Here is a 16,791-nt window from a genome sequence, read left to right on the forward strand (position 1 = left end):
ACAATGGCATCTAATGGTCAGAGTGAGAGGATTCTTCCCCAACTTAATCAGGGACTCTTCTGCATCTGATTCCTGACGCTCCCTTACTGAGACCCCCTGTTTCTTAGTTTCTGGGTCTTCTGGAAGGTCTCACTCTCATTGTCCTTTGCTGGGCCCCCTAACTCTCCGTCATTTAAATGCTGGTGTGTAGTGGCCGTCTCGTCTCTACTACAGCAATACAAGCTCACCGTTAAGAACTCAACCAGCATAGGCACAGGCCCATCTATAGCATAGGAAAAGGCTATTTCTACAGCCTCACTACCAACTGCACAGAAATGACTACAACCTGGACTTCCAATTTTTAGCTTCTTTTCTAATCTCTAGGACCATATTTCTAACCACCCACTGGATGTGTCTGGCTGGAGGTTGCCAGACACCATACTCAGTAGGCACAAAATGAAAACCATCATCTTGTCTCACAAACAAGCTCCTCCTCTGGTTTTCTTCTGGGTCAATGAGGGTACAACTCTCTGCTCAGGGACCAACTTGAAACCTGGCCGTTCCCACAGATCCCTCTCTCTTCTTTGCTCCCCCAAATCCAACTGGAGAGAATTAAATCCTTTATGTTCTCTCAAATATCTCTTGAATCTGAACACACTGCACCTCCCCCCATCCTTACCCTCCGCTGGGACCTCACCTGGTCTTGCTTAGACTATTATGACTATTAAAAAAGCCTCCTGAGCTCTCTGTCTCCAGCCCTTTTCTCTCAAAAATTTTCCATTCCCTTGTTTTTGTTTAAAGAGGTGGGGTCTGACCATCTTTCCCAGGCTGGAGTACAAACACTATTCACAGGTGCAATCATATCTCATTGCAGCCTCAAACTCCTGGGCTTATGATCCTCCTGCCTCAGCATGCCCAGTAGCTGAGACTATAGGCACGTGCCACCGTGCCTGGCAATTCATTTTTTACACAACTTTCAAAGTGTTCTTAAATGCAAATTTCGTTCCTTCTTTAAAACCCTTAAATGATTCCCTATGTTTTCAGAATAAAATCCAAACTCCTTAGGCAAAAACTTGTATGTCAGGGAATCTTTTGCCTCATTCTCTTGCATTCTGATATTTGCAGCCTCATCGACAACCAAACAACTCAACATTCCTTCAACTCACGACAGTTTCCCATAACCTCTTACCGTGCTAAACACTGCAGGTTAACGTTCTGAGGACCTCGTTATTTGCCAAGAACCAAGACAGGGGTGTCACCTTCTCCATGCAGCCTTCAGTAACCCCACTACCCACTAGGAACAGTAGGAGCTCCTGTACTCTCACTACCTTCTTGTACATACTTGTCACATTGTAACATGATTGCCTGTTTGAGTGCCTGTCTCCCTAGATGATCTTTGGGGGCAGGGACCATGCCTTATTCATCTTTGTATATCGCCAGCACCCAGACGGTGACCAGCACCAAAGAGGTATTCAATAAACACAGAATGGACAGATAAACAATGCCTCGTGGTTGTCAAGATGCCTAACTTACCAAATCCTCTTCTTTGAAAGCAGACATTTCAGCTTGAAAGAATTGTGTATGAAAACAGAGTACGTCGACCCAAACTGATAGCCTTAGGGGACTCTCCCAGGACTTCAGCGCAGAAGCTTTATGCCTCACCTTCTATGCTTTAATGACTCAGAGACTCCTTCTGTTGATTTGTTGGGTCTTGGTCCCTGTTCCACTGGAGTTGAGATCTGAGTATGAACCCCAGCTTGGGAATTCACTTTGGGTTTTGCTAGCTGCTTTCTATCACCAGCTACCTGGAGTCTGCAAGGGTCAACCTGATCCCTCATCCAAGAACAGAACCAATCCCAGCCTGACAGCCATGAGTAGGGGAGAGAGGAGTAGCGGCCCGTCAGCCCCCATCAGCCTCCCAAGTCTCCCTGGTGACATTTATTGACCCTGGCCCTCAACAGTCCTCTGCCCGCCTGCTCAGTTCTTGCTTGGGGCCCAGAATGAATCTCTGCTGGTAAGAGGGAGGAGGTGGTACCGAGGGCACATGGAGGGCTGACACCCCTGAGCTCCTTGGCCACTGGCAAAGACACTTACACAGACCCACGGGTGCTTGAGAGCCTGGTCAGCCGTGATGCGCTTTGCTGGGTTTATGGTCAGCATCTGGTTGATCAAGTTCTTGGCTTCAGGAGTTACCGTGTCCCATTCTGGTGATGGGAACTAAGGAGCAGGAACAGGGAGAGGAGGAATATGATATTGGTGAGCTTCACACCCTGAAACATTGGCTCTGTCTTCAACTCAACTCCTGTAACTGGGATACTCTGTGGTACCTAAAGCTGTGACCAGCAGAGTTGGAGAAGCCCTGGGGCTATCCCAGAACCTGTGTCAACTTAAAGACTGGGAAAGACAGACAGAATAGTCATGGTTAGAATGCCAGAATATCAGATCAGAGCAGGAAGGGGACTCCAACATTCTCTGGTTTAAGCCCAGCTCTCTACTTAGGAGGGAATAGAGGCTCAGCAATGTGTCCAAGGTGCCACTGCAGTGGAGGGAGTCTCCAGGCCTTTTGTCCCTGTGTTACACAGCACACTAATGAGGCTGCTCCATTCTTTGCAAGTAAAGATCAAAGGACTTCAGTGGGCTCCTCAGTTTTAGTTACAAAGAAGGCTGTGCAAAAGAAAGTTGCTCCCTGGGACATAGGGTGGCAAGAATTGGGCCCTGGATGCCCGTCCCTGGGTCCTCAAAGTCCCCTGACACCCCCTGTATCATGTGACACACTAAACAAGCCTGCTCCCTTGGACAAAGCCCGAGGAGCAGGACATCTGCCCTTCCTGGCCTGGCTGCCCGGCTCTCTGGTCCTTACATCATAGGCTCCAGCCTTGATCTGCTGATACAGCTTGTGCTGATCCTCATCCCAGAAGGGAGGATAGCCCACCAGGAGGATATACAGGATGACCCCTACGAGACAGAACACACAGGTCATGGGGGTCAGTCACCTACTTCCCTGAGGAACCAAGAAAAGCCATGCAGGGCTCAGAGCCGCCTAGAAAGGCAGGGGCCATACCAGAGACAGAAGTGGATGCCAGCCAATAATGCTATGCTAACAGCCCCTCCTGCTATGCCTCACACTTCACGTCACCAAGTCACACCAGGGATTTCTTTAGGCACAACCCATCCTTTAGGGCGTGGGCAAATCCCTCTCCAAGAAGGATACCATGTCATCCCAGAAGCACTCAGGGAGGAGAGTGTGATGGGAACGGCCATCCCAGGGGCACTAGAGCAAACACCGTAATTTCACATACACCAGGCATGTATGTGTGACCCGCAAGGAATAGCAATGCCTCTTTCTTGCATCATTGGAAGTTAAGGGCCCTTAACAGCGAAAAGCTGAGAGCGTGGAATGGGCTTACCGCAGGCCCAGATATCCACAGGTTTTCCATAGGGATCTTTCCTCAAGACCTCAGGGGACAAGTAACCTGGGGTTCCAGCAAAACCTGTAGCAGAAGAGAGGGCAGAGGCATACTGAACCCACTTTCTCTCTCGTTAAATCCACACCAATCATTTCCCCCAAGTCCCTTCTCATTCCTGCTGCTTTTGCTACATAAGCTCTCAGCACATGGGCAGCAAGAGCTGACAGACTGGGCCTCTTGTAGTGCCTGGAGTCTGAACCAGAGGGCAAAGCCGTATGCCTACCAAGAACTCCAGCTCCTTCCCAGAGGCAGCAAGAAAGCAGTGCTGACAACAGCTAGACTTGCTGTACTGAGTCATGTAGGGCCAAGAGAGATCTCTGCACCCTCCCACCCTCTGCCAGTCTCTGAGGAGGCCAGGATCATTAAGGGTCTGGCTTCTAGTTCTAATAGAGGAAGGCAGATCAGGAAGAGGAGGAAGGGCGGGGGCTGCATTCTGGAAAGACAGGGTTACCCTTACCAAACCAAGCCTGCTGCTCTCCCTGTACTTCGATGGCTAGGCCAAAATCAGCCAGCTTGACAGCGGCCCCCTTGCATTTACTGGCCAGCAGCAGGTTCTCAGGCTGCAGAAAGAACAGAGAGAACCCTGTGAGCACCCACCCTTGCAGCCCAGAGGGAGCCTATTTGGACCTACGCAGTACCACTATCTGGCACCAGGTGGCGCCAACACTTCATGAGCAAAGGCAAGGAGGTGGGCCTGGGTAGTACCTTCAGGTCCCTGTGGACGATGTCATGCTGGTGGATGTGGTTAACACTCTCCAGAATCTGATGTATACAGTGGCTAAAAAAGCAGAAGGAAAAGAAATGTCAGTGCAGGGTTAAACCACCTCATCCACATCCACATCCACAACCACATGCTGCAGACTAAGGCATGTGACAAGGGGCCATGGATTCACAGAGAATCACTTAACAGCCACTGGAACCTTAGACTCTGAACATCATCTTGGTCAACCTATTTAAAGAAAGAGGAAACCAAGGCCCAGGTAGATTCAATGGTTTCTCTGGAATCACCGCTAGAATGGGTTCACCTCACCCCCTTTTGACTGGAAAGGTCTAACACAACCAATTCATTTCCAAGAGATCAGGAGACAGCCCAGAATGCTGAGGAAGATGAGACTATCCAACCCCTTCCTTCTTTCTCTTTCTCCATATAGTAACTTTGTTCTTGGAGAAAAGGCTCGTGCTGGTAACTTAGGAAGGAGAGTCCAACTAAACAACCTGAGCTACTTTGGGGGTGGGTGCACTCATTCATTTCCCTAAATGTTTATTGAGTGCCTAGGATATGAAGATGGACAAGACCCAACAGCTGCCCTGAGGTTTGGCACCCAGTAAGGCAGCTAAAACAAGTACCTAGATACCTTTAAGAAACAATTTACTTGAGAGCTTCCAAACAGGGCACTTGAGGAGCACTTCTGATGATTTTGCATAGAGAAAAAAAACCAAAGTTACATTATTTTATTTATTATTTTATCTTTGAGAGAGGGTCTCACTCTGTTGCCTGGGTTAGAGTGCAAAGACGTGAACACAGCTCACTGCAGCCTTGACCTCCTGGGCTCAAGCAATCCTCCCACTTCAGCCTCCCCAGTAGCTGGGACCACAAGCATGAACCACCATGCCCAGCTAATTTTTGTATTTTTTGTAGAGACAAGGTCTCACCATGTTGCCCAGGCTGGTCTCGAACTCCTGAGCTCAAGTGATCCACCCACCTTGGCCTCTCAGTGTTGGGATTACAGGTGTGAGCCACTGCGCCCAGCCACAGTCACACACGTAAATCAGACTGTCCACATTACAAACCATCCTGCCATCCCTGTAATCAAACTCCTGGCAGGGAGTGGGGGCAGTCTAGAGCAATGGTTTTCAACTGGGAATGAATTTGCCCCTCCACCCCCACCAGGGGACACTTGGCAATGCCCGGAGAAATTTCTGGTTGTCACAACTGGAGGAGGGATGCTCCCAGCATTTGGTGGGCAGAGGCCAAGGATGCTTCTAAATGTCTGCCACAATGCACAGGAGAGGTCTTACAGCAAGGAAGTACCTGGCCTAAAACGTTAGTAGCACCACGGCTGAGGCACTTGGCCTAGAGCATAGACCCCTGCCATCAGGTACTATCTGGTATACTGAGCATGTCTGCAGAGCATCCCGGTGTATTGGGCTGGGTGGCCTGGACTTACTATTCCTGAAATCTGATGCTGGGGATCCCACAAGAACCAAGGGGTCGTACTGGGTCCCTGGGGGCTGAAACTCGGGCCTCTCCATAGGACACAGCCCAAGAGTGGGCCACAGAAACTTTTAAGACTGAGCTATAGAGGCGAGTCTCCACAGAGATGTATAATTAGAACACAGCCGGGCTAGCAGGGAGCGCCTTCTGGCCAAAAATGGCAAAAGTGCGAAGTGTCCCAGCAGAGCCAGGCCAAGCCCACTGGTACAGTCACCCCCCTCAGGGCCCCCTCCCTACAGTTCTCCCTCCTCCCCGCAGGCTCCCTGAGCTATCACTGCCTCCTCCGTCTCAGAGCCTGGTCCTCCCCTGCTGGCACTGGAATTCATCCCCCCACTTGAGAATTCTTCCCGAGGCTGAAGCATCTGAAGTTGATCAGCAAACATTGGCCTCTCAGGGTTGAGAAATTCGTGAGGAAGCTGCACTCCCCCACTCTACAGAGGCAGCCAGAGCTGCCACATAAGCCAGATAAGCTGCAGGCAGGATGATCAAAACCAGGTTGTAGGGACATCACCCTCCGAGAAAAGCGAGGCTGGGGGAAGAGCCAAGGCGGGAAAGGCAGGCTGAACAGGCGCCTCAGAGTGTGGGTGAGGGAGGCACCAGGGATTCCAGGGAGGGCAGAGGCTGAGGCATGTGGCCGGGGAATGGTCCTCAAGTTGGAGGAGCCCCACGGCAAGGCCGGTCATGGTGGTCTAGGGACAAGGTGACAGAGGCTGAAAGTTCCCCGGGGCTCTCTGGTTGGATTATTACCTAGAACTCTCCACTCCCTCAGGATAGAAATCATCTTTTCTGCACCTCTGGATCATGCCAGAGCCTCAGCACAGTGACTTGAGAACACTAGAATTTGTCAAAGGACAGAAAAGGGCAGAGGGGGACATTGGGCATGGTGGCGAGTATACAGTAGCGCAAAAAGAAGTATTTCTGGGGTCACAGGGTAAAGGAGACTTGGAAAAGCTTTGTCAAACATTCATCTGGAAGTGATTTTTTGGGTGTGAGGGGAGGGGGACGTAGTCTCACTCTCTTACGCAGGCTGGAGTGCAATGGCATGATCTTAGCTCACTGCAACCTGCGCCTTGCAGGTTCAAGTGATTCTCCTGCCTCAGCTGCCCAAGTAGCTGGGATTACAGGCACACGCCACCACACCCAGCTAATTTTTTTGTATTTTTAGTAGAGACAGGGTTTCACTACGTTGGCCAGGCTGGTCTCGAACTCCTGACCTCAAGTGATCCAACTGCCTCGGCCTCCCAAAGTGCTGGGATTATAGGCATGAGCCACTACGCCTGGTTAGGAAGTGCTGAATTTTTTTTTTTTTTTTTGAGACGGAGTCTTGCTCTGCCGCCCAGGCTGGAGTGCAGTGGCCAGATCTCAGCTCACTGCAAGCTCCGCCTCCCGGGTTTACGCCATTCTGAACTGCCTCAGCCTCCCGAGTAGCTGGGACTACAGGTGCCCGCCTCGTCGCCCGGCTAGTTTTTTTTGTATTTTTTAGTAGAGACAGGGTTTCACCGTATTAGCCAGGATGGTCTCGATCTCCTGACCTCGTGATCCGCCCATCCCGGCCTCCCAAAGTGCTGGGATTACAGGCTTGAGCCACCGCGCCCGGCCCGGAAGTGCTGAATTTTTAACTTCTAATATCACCCACAGTATGCAGCCCTAGCCCAGGTCAACAGAATCTTTCTCCAGACAAGGGCGATTCTTATCTTCCCCAAAGACTATTCAAACAGGCACAATGCTGGCCCCCAAAGGTGGCCAAAACTTACTTCAGTCTTAAACTCCAGAGCTACACTTGAACTCTCAGGCCCTCATCCTACCTGGCATCTGCTTCACTGTAGTACTCTCTGGCCACAATGTCTTCAAACAGCTCCCCGCCGGTAACACTGCAACCAATGGGAAGAAGAGGGTCAGAGGTGGAAAGGGTCCCTTGACCAACCCCAACGTCCACGAAGCAACAGGGTCACCCTGTAGAATGGCTTTCAGAGAAATCCCAACTCCCCATGCATTTTATGTGAGAGCTCAGTACACACTCGATCCTTCAGTGACACCCGGATTCTCCTTGAGGTATCACGGGCCCTCCCTCCCTTCTGGACATTTCTTTTTCCAAAATCCACAGATTCACTAATAGGCAGAGATGAAGATACAGGGATCTAAGAGAAAACAGTCAACCTACCCCAAAAGTCACAACTTTGAGACCAACATAAACACTAAAATATCACTGCCCAGGAAGGACAGAGCTACTACTGAAGTTGAAGAGTAATGAGACCAATGACACAGACCCAACCCTGAGAATCCTGGAGAGGAGTGTCCAGGAGGTGAAGAGCCACTTTTAAGACATTAAACCACAACCAGTGTGGAGGAGAGACCCATTCCAATGGAGCCTGGTTTCCGACTAATGAAAGCTACCTCTGATTTCTCAGGATTTTAAAGGTCATGCAAAGAGCTGTATTTTATTTCTTCACTAAGGACAGCACACTGAGAAACAAGACAAAGGCATCTGCGCAAGGTGTGCTGCTGAACAGAAGTGCGAGAGGAACGCTGTCCTGGGATTCAGAGCCCGGGGGGACGCTGGGGGAACATGGAGACCCCCTTCGTGGGGGCAGTAATCTGCCCCAGTCAAATCCTTTCTCTCGGACAAAGGAGGGGGCCCTGGGCAGAGGCTGGAGAGCCTGTTTAGGCCTCTTCCTGAGCCTTCATTTTGAGCCAGCTGGAGGGAAAGGCCCCCACACCCTCAGAAAGTGGCACTTACAGGTCAAACACGAGGTAGTGAAACCCTTCTTCAGAAATACTGTCATGGAGGCGCACTGCAAGAGAGGAGATGGGGACAGAGATTAACAGAGAGAAAACTCGGAAATCCTGGGCTTCTCCTCCTCAGTAGCCCCGCCCCTGCCCCATCCTGTCAGGCTCACAGGGCTCTCCAGAAGGAGCAGCGTGGGGAAGTGGCGACATGCCCAGTGCCCCCCAGTGCAAAGCTACACAGCCTGCGAGCCAGTCTGGAGCTCTGGTCGCCACCTCAGACTCAGGCAAGAGAGAAAAGCTTCATGGCTAAGAAGTCAAGATGGAGAGAAGCCGGAACCTTCCCAGAGGGCTGGTCTCCGAGAAGGTGGTCCTGGGATATGATGCACGATGGTGAGATGCAGCGTGAGGAGCACCTAGCAATGTTGACGGCAGGGGACAACAATGACCAGATGGGAAAGCCAGAGAGCTCTTCCAGAGCAGTAAATGGGAGCAGAACTAAGGGGAGGGGAAGAAGGTGGAAAGGCAGAGCTCAGCAGGAAGGCACGTGGTGCAGGATAATGGATGGCGAGCCTGGAAGGCCACGCACACATTCAGGCAATGACGACAATAACAGTTTATTAAGTGCTTTCTATGCCAGGCCTTGTGCTAGGCTCTTGCATACATTACTGATTCTGCAAGCATTTACTGAGTGCCTACTGTGTGCTGGACCCCATGCTAGGTAGTGGGATTCAGGAGAAACAGACACAGTGCCTGCCTTTGAGGAGTTTATTATTCCTTTCGACCACCTGAGATGAATGTTATTCCCATTCTATAGATGAGGGCACCAGAGGCTCAGGGACATAAACTCTCTTGACAAAGGCCAAAGAGCTTCTAAGTGGTGGGTCAAGATGTGATTCCAGTGCTACCTGACCCCAAGACTGTGGTCTACACCACTACTTCCTGTAAGAAACGTGGGGCAGCCCCCATATCCAGGCAACAAAGCCCTGGCATCCAAAAGAAAGACCACTTACAAATGTCCCTAAAGCAGCATCGCAGACAGGTCCAGGAGGGCGCCGCAGGAAGAAGACTCGGGCGACGCACCAGCTGCGAGAAAAGGCTGGCAGGCGGAATCCCTCCCCGCTCCCCGCCTCCAAAGCTCTTGGGCAAAAAACCAACCTGAAGTCTTCTGAGGTCTCCTCTTCAAGTTTCTGCCCACAAAGCCACCTCTGGGTTAAATGCCAACTCCTGAGCATCATTCTAATGCAGACACAACTCCGCTTTGGCTGACTGTCCTGTCCCTCCCCTCACCTGAACTCTCTTGATGGGGAACCTCTGTTCCAAAGGCCTCCCTTGGTTTGACCTTTGCTCCAAGCCTTGGCAGTTACAGCCGTACCTCATGGAGCACTTCAGGAATGGCCTGACACCAAACTAACTGGTTCAGTGCTGGGAGACAAAGAAATGGCCATGTCTCTTCCTGGGTGGGCCCTGGCTGCTTCCGTTTCCAGTGTCACACGTTTCCTCAGGGCTGAGGTGCTTCCCTTTGTCCCCTCTCCACGAAGCAAGATCATTCAGAAAGCAAAATATACAACCCAGCCGGCGCAGTCCCGAGGCACTGACCACCACTATAGCCCCCTTGTTCTCCTCCCTTGATGACTGAGGACTCCGAAGCCTGCCAGGGCTGGAGCCAGGGCCTCAAGACTGTTTCCACCTCCCATTACCTACAGTACCTGATCTGATCTAGTGACTCAACCCCAAAAATCCCATCCCAGTCTCAGTATTTCTGCGAACAGGATCAAAGGCGGGTGATACTTCCAATATTCCTCCTCCTTACAACATTCTCTCCTGGGTAAACAAGATGCTTCCCTGGGCCTGCAGATGACAGAGGGGGCTTTTAGGACAGGAGGAAGGAGCCAGCGCCAGGTCCCTGCCTTCCTCCCATAAAAACTAGCCTGGGCACACTCCATGTACACTCCATCAAGTGCTCTAAAAGTCCTGCCACTGCCTCCGTCCCACTCACTTGCGCACCTCTGGTCTAAGTCGGTGCCTCATGCTGAGTCTTGCTGCAGCTGCTGCTCGCTCGCTTCCAAAAGGACTTTCCACTTAATTAAAATTTTGCTATTAAAAAGCATTAAAGTGTGTAATACAAATAATCTCCTGGAAATCAGCTGTCCCAGAAGCTACAGACCAGCTCCATTAGGGAGGTGACTAACAGCAGCAGCATGGGGAGCTAACAGGACAGCAGGTGTGATGCTGACAATCATCTCAGAGAAGTGGAGCCGCTCAGCTCTGCCTGGGCCTGGCGCTGAGCCCTCCCTCAGCCAGACCCCCACCCCATGCCCAGCATCACCCCATGCCCCACACCACCCTGCCCCCACCCAGCAGAGCAAGGCCAAGAACAAGGCAAGAAGTGCAGGCACCCAGGCCTCTGCCTAGACATGGAGTCATTGGCGTCTGCCCTTCTCCAGGAAGGCCACACACACAGCCCAGGTGGGAGGAAGCCGGGGAAGGGAATTAGAAGAGAGGAGCAGCAAAGGAAGACTAATCCTTCCAGGCCACCCAGCGGAGAGAACAGCTTTGATGTGTGCCCCAGAGCAAGGCGCCCGCCAAGACAAGGAGGGATGGAGGAAGCCGTATCCGAATAAGACTGCTATCGATATTTTTTTAATTTGTAAAGAAATTAACAGGGCACTGAAGACAAGAGGAGAAATGACTGTGCCATTCTAAATGCCTGCTTAGCAACAGCAGATTCATTCTTTCTTTTTTTTTAAGAGTCAGGGTCTCACTATGTTGCCCAGGCTGGGCTAGAGATCCTGGTCTTGAGCCATCTCCTGTCTCAGCCTCCTGAGAGGCTGGGACTACAGCTGTGAGCTACTGCACCCCATTAGATTCTGATAATAACAATCTAAATCTAAGAACTAACACTTAGTTGAGCTGTCCCTGTGTGCCGGCGTTGTTCCATGGGCTCCACGTGCATTACTGTATTGAACCCTCACACCAACTGTGCAGGGTAGCTACTTACATACAAATAACCCCATCTGACAGGAGAGGAAACTGAGGCTCCATAAGAAACCTGCCCAAAATCACACTAAGCAGCGGAACCTGGACTTGAAGCCAAGACAAACCAACATCAAGATTCCTGATATTGCAGTTGCTTGGGAGTCACCTTCTCAAACTCTTAGGCAAAGGAGCTCTAATCTGTCCCCCCTACCCCTGGCCATTCTGACTGGCTTGATAATGTCCACTGGGCTGCTACCCTGGAGCAGGCGAGGCTGTACGTGCTACAAATGTGGCCGTGAAGAAGATGAGCCGGCCCTGCCACCTGGAGCTGCCAGGCGAAGAGGGAAGACAGGCTTTAAACCAGCAGTTACACAAATGCGTAACTAAGCACAACTGTGTCATGCTGTGAGGCAGGAGCAGAGGGACTATGGATGCGTCGAATAAAATAATCTGACACCCAGCCTGTTCCAGAGTAAAGACAGAGCATGAAGGCCAACAAGGGCCAGGCCACGTCCATCGACAAGAAGACGTGGGGAAAGGAGTATAAAAGCATTTACTGCATTTCAGCAACAAACCTAATTGCTGTTCTTTAAAAACCATGAAAGACAGAACAGGCCAAAACACCTACAAACCTTTACTTGATATTTCATGTCTTCAAGGACTGAGACAGCCACAACCCAAATGTTGTGGCTATTTCCAATTCTTTAAAAACCACCCAACAATATGCCACATTTTAACTAACAAATCTTTCTCCAAAAAGCACTGAAAAAGTGTTGCTGTTAAAAATATCTGCAGCAATAACACGGTGGGAAGGAGGTCCTGTTGCCATGGGGGCTTGTGGGGGGCTGAGCTGCCCCCCAAGAGCTTGCTGTGGCAGGGCTCCCCCCACCCCCACCCTGGGGGCAGGGATGTAGGAACTGCACAGTCATGATTCAATGTTTCTTTTTATGTGCAACTGTTTCTTTGCTACACTTACTGTTAGCTGAATGGGTACTAGGCTCAAGGGTAAATGGTCAAGCTTGAATAACTTGTGAACTGAGTCCAGGCTGGGGGTCTTGAAGAGATCACTTCTAGGGGCTGGAATCTCCGTTTTCATCATCTCCCTCCTTGCCTCCTTTCCTGGCTGAACCCTTTCATAACAACTCCACGAAGGGACCCAGATAACAAAACAGAGGCAGGCACAGAGGAGTTAAATAACTTGCCAGAGGTCACAGTTACTAATTAGCAAATCCCAGATTCAACCCCCAAATCTGGATGCGACTCCAAAGCTGCAAACATTGGCTTCTCCAAGCATAGACCAGCATGCGGACCAGTAGCATGAGCATCAGCTGGAGACTCAAGTCCTACCCCAGACCCCCTGAATTGGAATCTGAATTTTAACATGATCCCTGGTGAGTCATAAGCACATAAAAGTTTGAGAAGTGCTACTCTAAACCACGATGCTAGACTATGATCCAAACTGCTGGGGCAGCTCAGCACGAAGGAAGACAGAGTCTATTCATTAGAGGACTTGAGAGCAGGGAGCAGGCAGATCACAGGTAGAACAGACTTCATTCAGACCTCAGACTTCACACCAGCGTCTCCTCCTCTCAACTCCCCACTGCTGGCCACACTCCCAGCACCATTTGGAGTTCGGCAGTGTGCCTTCCACCCAACAGGCATTTTGTTGTTTGTTTGTTTGTTTTTAATTAATACACTTTATTTTCAAAGCAGTTTTAGGTTCACAGCAAAATTGAGCGGAAAGTACAGGGTGTTCCCAAATACCCGAGAGAGAGCGTTCCCAAATACACCATGTCCCCCCACCACACACAGTCTCCCCCACCATCAACACCTCCCACTGGAGTGGTAGATTTGTTACCGTCTATGAACCCACATTGACTCATCATCACCTAAAGTCCAGAGTTTATATTAGGGTTCACCACTCTTCCAACAGGCTTTTAACTCCTGGGACAGAATATCTAGCTATTAAGGGGAAACAGCATGGCTGGCCCCTAGCACCAAATGCCCCATCTGAATTAAGTGCCTCCGAGTCTGACCGCAGCCGGGGCTGACCACGTGCTCTCTGCTCTAGCTTCCTCGACTGTGCACTGCTCTTGGGCTGGCCCGTTTGTTTCCCTTTGGGATGGAGTTCAAGAGGCCAGAGCCAAAAGGGCCACAGTTCTGAAGGACAGCGCAGTGGAGAGAGGAGAGGAATAGTGAATTAGGGGCACAAAATTGCCTCCTCTCCTGCCACAAGCCAGGTCCAGATCCATGGCAACCGCAGCCTCCTGGACCTGCAGCTCTGCCACATCTCCAAGAGCCGTGGTTCCCACCGGATGCTGGAGCTCCCAGGACGCAGTCCTGACTCCCACTTCCCTCTGCCCACCCTCAACCCCAGAATCGGTCCTCGGACCAACCTCCTTAGGACCTGGGAGCAGTCACGAAATGGAAGCACAGTTCTAGGAAATCAGAGGCCAACATAGTGACTGTGCCCGACCTGGCCTCTGAGCAGACGGCCAGGATAGATGGTCTCCGCCTGCCTCCATTCTGAGCCCAGGGCAGATGGTGAAAGGAAACGGCTACCAAATGAAGTGAAGTCTAAGAGGTAAAAAAGTATGTATTCAATTCTAGAAATAAACAAAAAGACGCCTAGGGCTTTTTTTCTGCTAGAATTCTATTTTGTCCTTCCTGTTAATTTCTCAGTTGTCTTCATTATACCCTGACCCGTCCGTGGTCAACCCACCTTCGTCGCAGGTGATGCGGACGTGGTTCTGCCTCCCGCATCACTGACCCCTAGCTGCTGTTCTCCTGCCTACATGAGGTCAGATTATCACTGCTGTACCAGTTGGTCACAAGGAGCATAAAAGAAAGGAAGTTACCTTCCTCAGATATTGAGACCCAGGTCTGGAACATCAAAATGCTTCTGGGCTTATGGGTGGCTTTAGTCACGCACATGCTTTTTCTTCCTGTTCTGGAACTTCTAGGTCAGAGGTCACAAGCTTGCAAGGCCTACAGGGGCCCAGGTGGGCAATGCAAATGTGAGCTCATAGTCGGTGACAAGGACGGTGGCCAGCGGGCTGCAGGGGCAGGCACTGCTCCCCACAGCTCCTTCTCGCCATGCAAGGTGGGGACTCAGCAGAGCTGAGCCTTCTGACTGGAAAGGCAAGGGAATAGATTTTTTTCTTCAAAATGTGAAATCTCATTTTTAAATATTGGCAAATAATAAAAATATTTTTAGACCACTGAGCCAGCCAAGCAAAACATGCCTGAATCCATGACTGCTGTTCTAGGTGTTTCCCTCTGTGGGCCCTCTCCTACCCAGGGCAACACGTCAGTCCCCAGTGCGCTATTTTCAGGTAAAGGCCTAAACTCAGAGACCACCTAGGAGCTCCAGTAGTTCTGAGGCCAGGAACCCACCAGCTGAGAGGTGCTGGCTCTGCAGAACACACTGCATCAGGCAGAGCCGATCGCCACCAGCCACGCCAATCTGCTTCGGGTGTAATCCAAGCTGCTGATTGCCATCCACAAAGCCCTGCACAGCTGACGTTCTGACTACCTCAGAGCTGCTCCTCTCCCAGAGGGCTAGAGCAGGACCTCAGCCTTTCCCTGACAGAGCTCACTTTGAGTGTTCTAGCCTGAGACCTAGGAAGCCAGGGGCTGGGTAGCTCTGAAGGAAGCATTAGGCTTCAGCAAGTCACCTCACAGCCCTGGCCGCCAATAGAGCAGAGCAGGCGGCCTCCGGGGCACGGTGGGAGCCCCGATATTTAGGCCATGCCTGAGGAGCACAGAACACGTGTTGTCTTTTGTGATGACTCAGGGCTTTTAGGGAAAACCTAGGAGATGCTCCTTGCTCTGCCTCAAGTCAACACTGGGGCTTCTGCTCAGACACTGCAGCCAGCCCAGCTTCTGTCCCTTCTGCAAGGAGCACCAAATCAGGGCCAACACTTTTGGCAAAGACGGTTTCAGCTGAACAAAGTAAAACTGAGCCAGAGTGGGTTGAGGCAGGCTTTAGCACAACCAACAATGTTCTCTTGTCCCCCAAGTCAGGGTGGGAGCAGGGAGAAATCCTCTTTTTTCTCCTTCCCCATCTGAGTGGTTCCTTCCATCCCTTCTCCAGAGAAGCCAGGCGAGGGGGCAGCTTGCTTTCCTGGCTCTGGGGAATACAAATGGGAGCACCATGGAAACCCCCAGAGTGTGCAGGACACTGCAGCAGGAACAAAACTCTTTCAGGTCCACAAACAAAATCCTGACCCTTTCAAGAGGGCTGTGGATGGCCCCTGGTGAGGGATGCTGGCAGGCTAGGAGCCCGGAACCTCACACGCTGAGGACCCTGGACCTCAGCCCAAAGACAGAAGGAGAAAGGGAAGAAATAGCGTCTGAAACCTATTCTGATGCCTCACACCCCAGCCCTGAGAAGGTGCCGCAGTGATGCAGATACTCAGGTCTCTAAACTAGAATGCCCCAGAATTCTGAGACACCGTTGCTATCCTGCTCATGTAAAAACAGACACCAGGTAAAGGTCCACAGACAGAGGTGATCCCACACACAAAAGCAGTGGATATCTGTTCTCCCTGCTTCTACAAAATACCCACAAAATGCTCCATGTCCGGGCACTCACCGATGTTTGGATGTTTCAGAAGTCGACATATCCGAGCCTCACGTTCTAGTTTCTGGTGATCTAAAAGCAGAAGAGAAAAAACAAAAGCCATCAACCATCCATTCTCCTTGTGGTCACCTTGTTATTCGTATTCCTTCAGTTCTTAGGTACTAACTATGCACTTGTAATGATTTGCTGAAGTAATGCAGCAAGTCATGGCAATCCTGGAGACAGCTTCTTTTCCTTTCATTTTAGGTCTCACTGTCCCTCAGGCAGGAGTGTAGTGGCACGATCGCAGCCTCACACTCCTGGGCTCAAGCGATCCTCCCACCTCAGCTCCTGAGTAGCTGGAACTATAGGTGCCAGCCACCAGGCCTGGGCCAGATAGTTATGACCACCTTTTCCAGATGAGGAAATGACTTGAGGGTTTGCACACTTCGAGCCAGTGAGCAGCAGAGCTGGGATTTGAATCCAGGTCTTCAACTAAAACTCTGGTGCTCTTTCCACCACAACAGGGTTTCAGTGGCCTAGGGTGTCCAGAATCTCTTTTTTTCTTTTTGAGACGGAGTCTCATTCTGTTGCCTAGGCTGGGGTGCCGTGGTGCCATCTCAGCTCACTGCAACCTTCGCCTCCTGGGTTCAAGCAATTATCCTGCCTCAGCCTCCCAAGTAGCTGGGATTACAGGCACACACCACCATGCCTGGCTAACTTCTGTACTTTTAGGAGAGACGGGGTTTCACCATGTTGGCCAGGTTGGTCTCGAACTCCTGACCTCAGGTGATCTACCCGCCTCGGCCTCCCAAAATGTTGGGATTACAGGCATGAGCCACCGCGCCTGGCCCAGAATCTCT

At 51.1% G+C, this 16,791-nt stretch overlaps 1 protein-coding gene across 12 annotated transcripts in view; it reads right to left on the reverse strand.

The window, feature by feature from the left end:
- The window catches only part of CAMK2G (calcium/calmodulin dependent protein kinase II gamma), a 62,590-nt gene that overhangs the window by 32,883 nt on the left and 12,916 nt on the right, over positions 1–16,791 (reverse strand). For all 12 annotated transcript variants that reach the window (XR_004229128.1, XM_023204938.2, XM_023204933.2 and 9 more), the window contains exons 3-10: positions 15,962–16,021; positions 8,399–8,453; positions 7,467–7,532; positions 4,152–4,224; positions 3,904–4,006; positions 3,387–3,470; positions 2,840–2,934; positions 2,074–2,196 (exon numbers count right to left, since the gene is read on the reverse strand). Coding sequence is in view for 11 of the 12 variants with exons in the window: in XM_023204938.2 (XP_023060706.1) it covers positions 2,074–2,196; positions 2,840–2,934; positions 3,387–3,470; positions 3,904–4,006; positions 4,152–4,224; positions 7,467–7,532; positions 8,399–8,453; positions 15,962–16,021 (659 nt within the window). In the remaining variant the exon portion in view is untranslated. The remainder of the gene's footprint in view (positions 1–2,073; positions 2,197–2,839; positions 2,935–3,386; positions 3,471–3,903; positions 4,007–4,151; positions 4,225–7,466; positions 7,533–8,398; positions 8,454–15,961; positions 16,022–16,791) is intronic.

Source organism: Piliocolobus tephrosceles, chromosome 9 (assembly GCF_002776525.5).
Source record: "Piliocolobus tephrosceles isolate RC106 chromosome 9, ASM277652v3, whole genome shotgun sequence".
NCBI lineage: Eukaryota > Metazoa > Chordata > Mammalia > Primates > Cercopithecidae > Piliocolobus > Piliocolobus tephrosceles.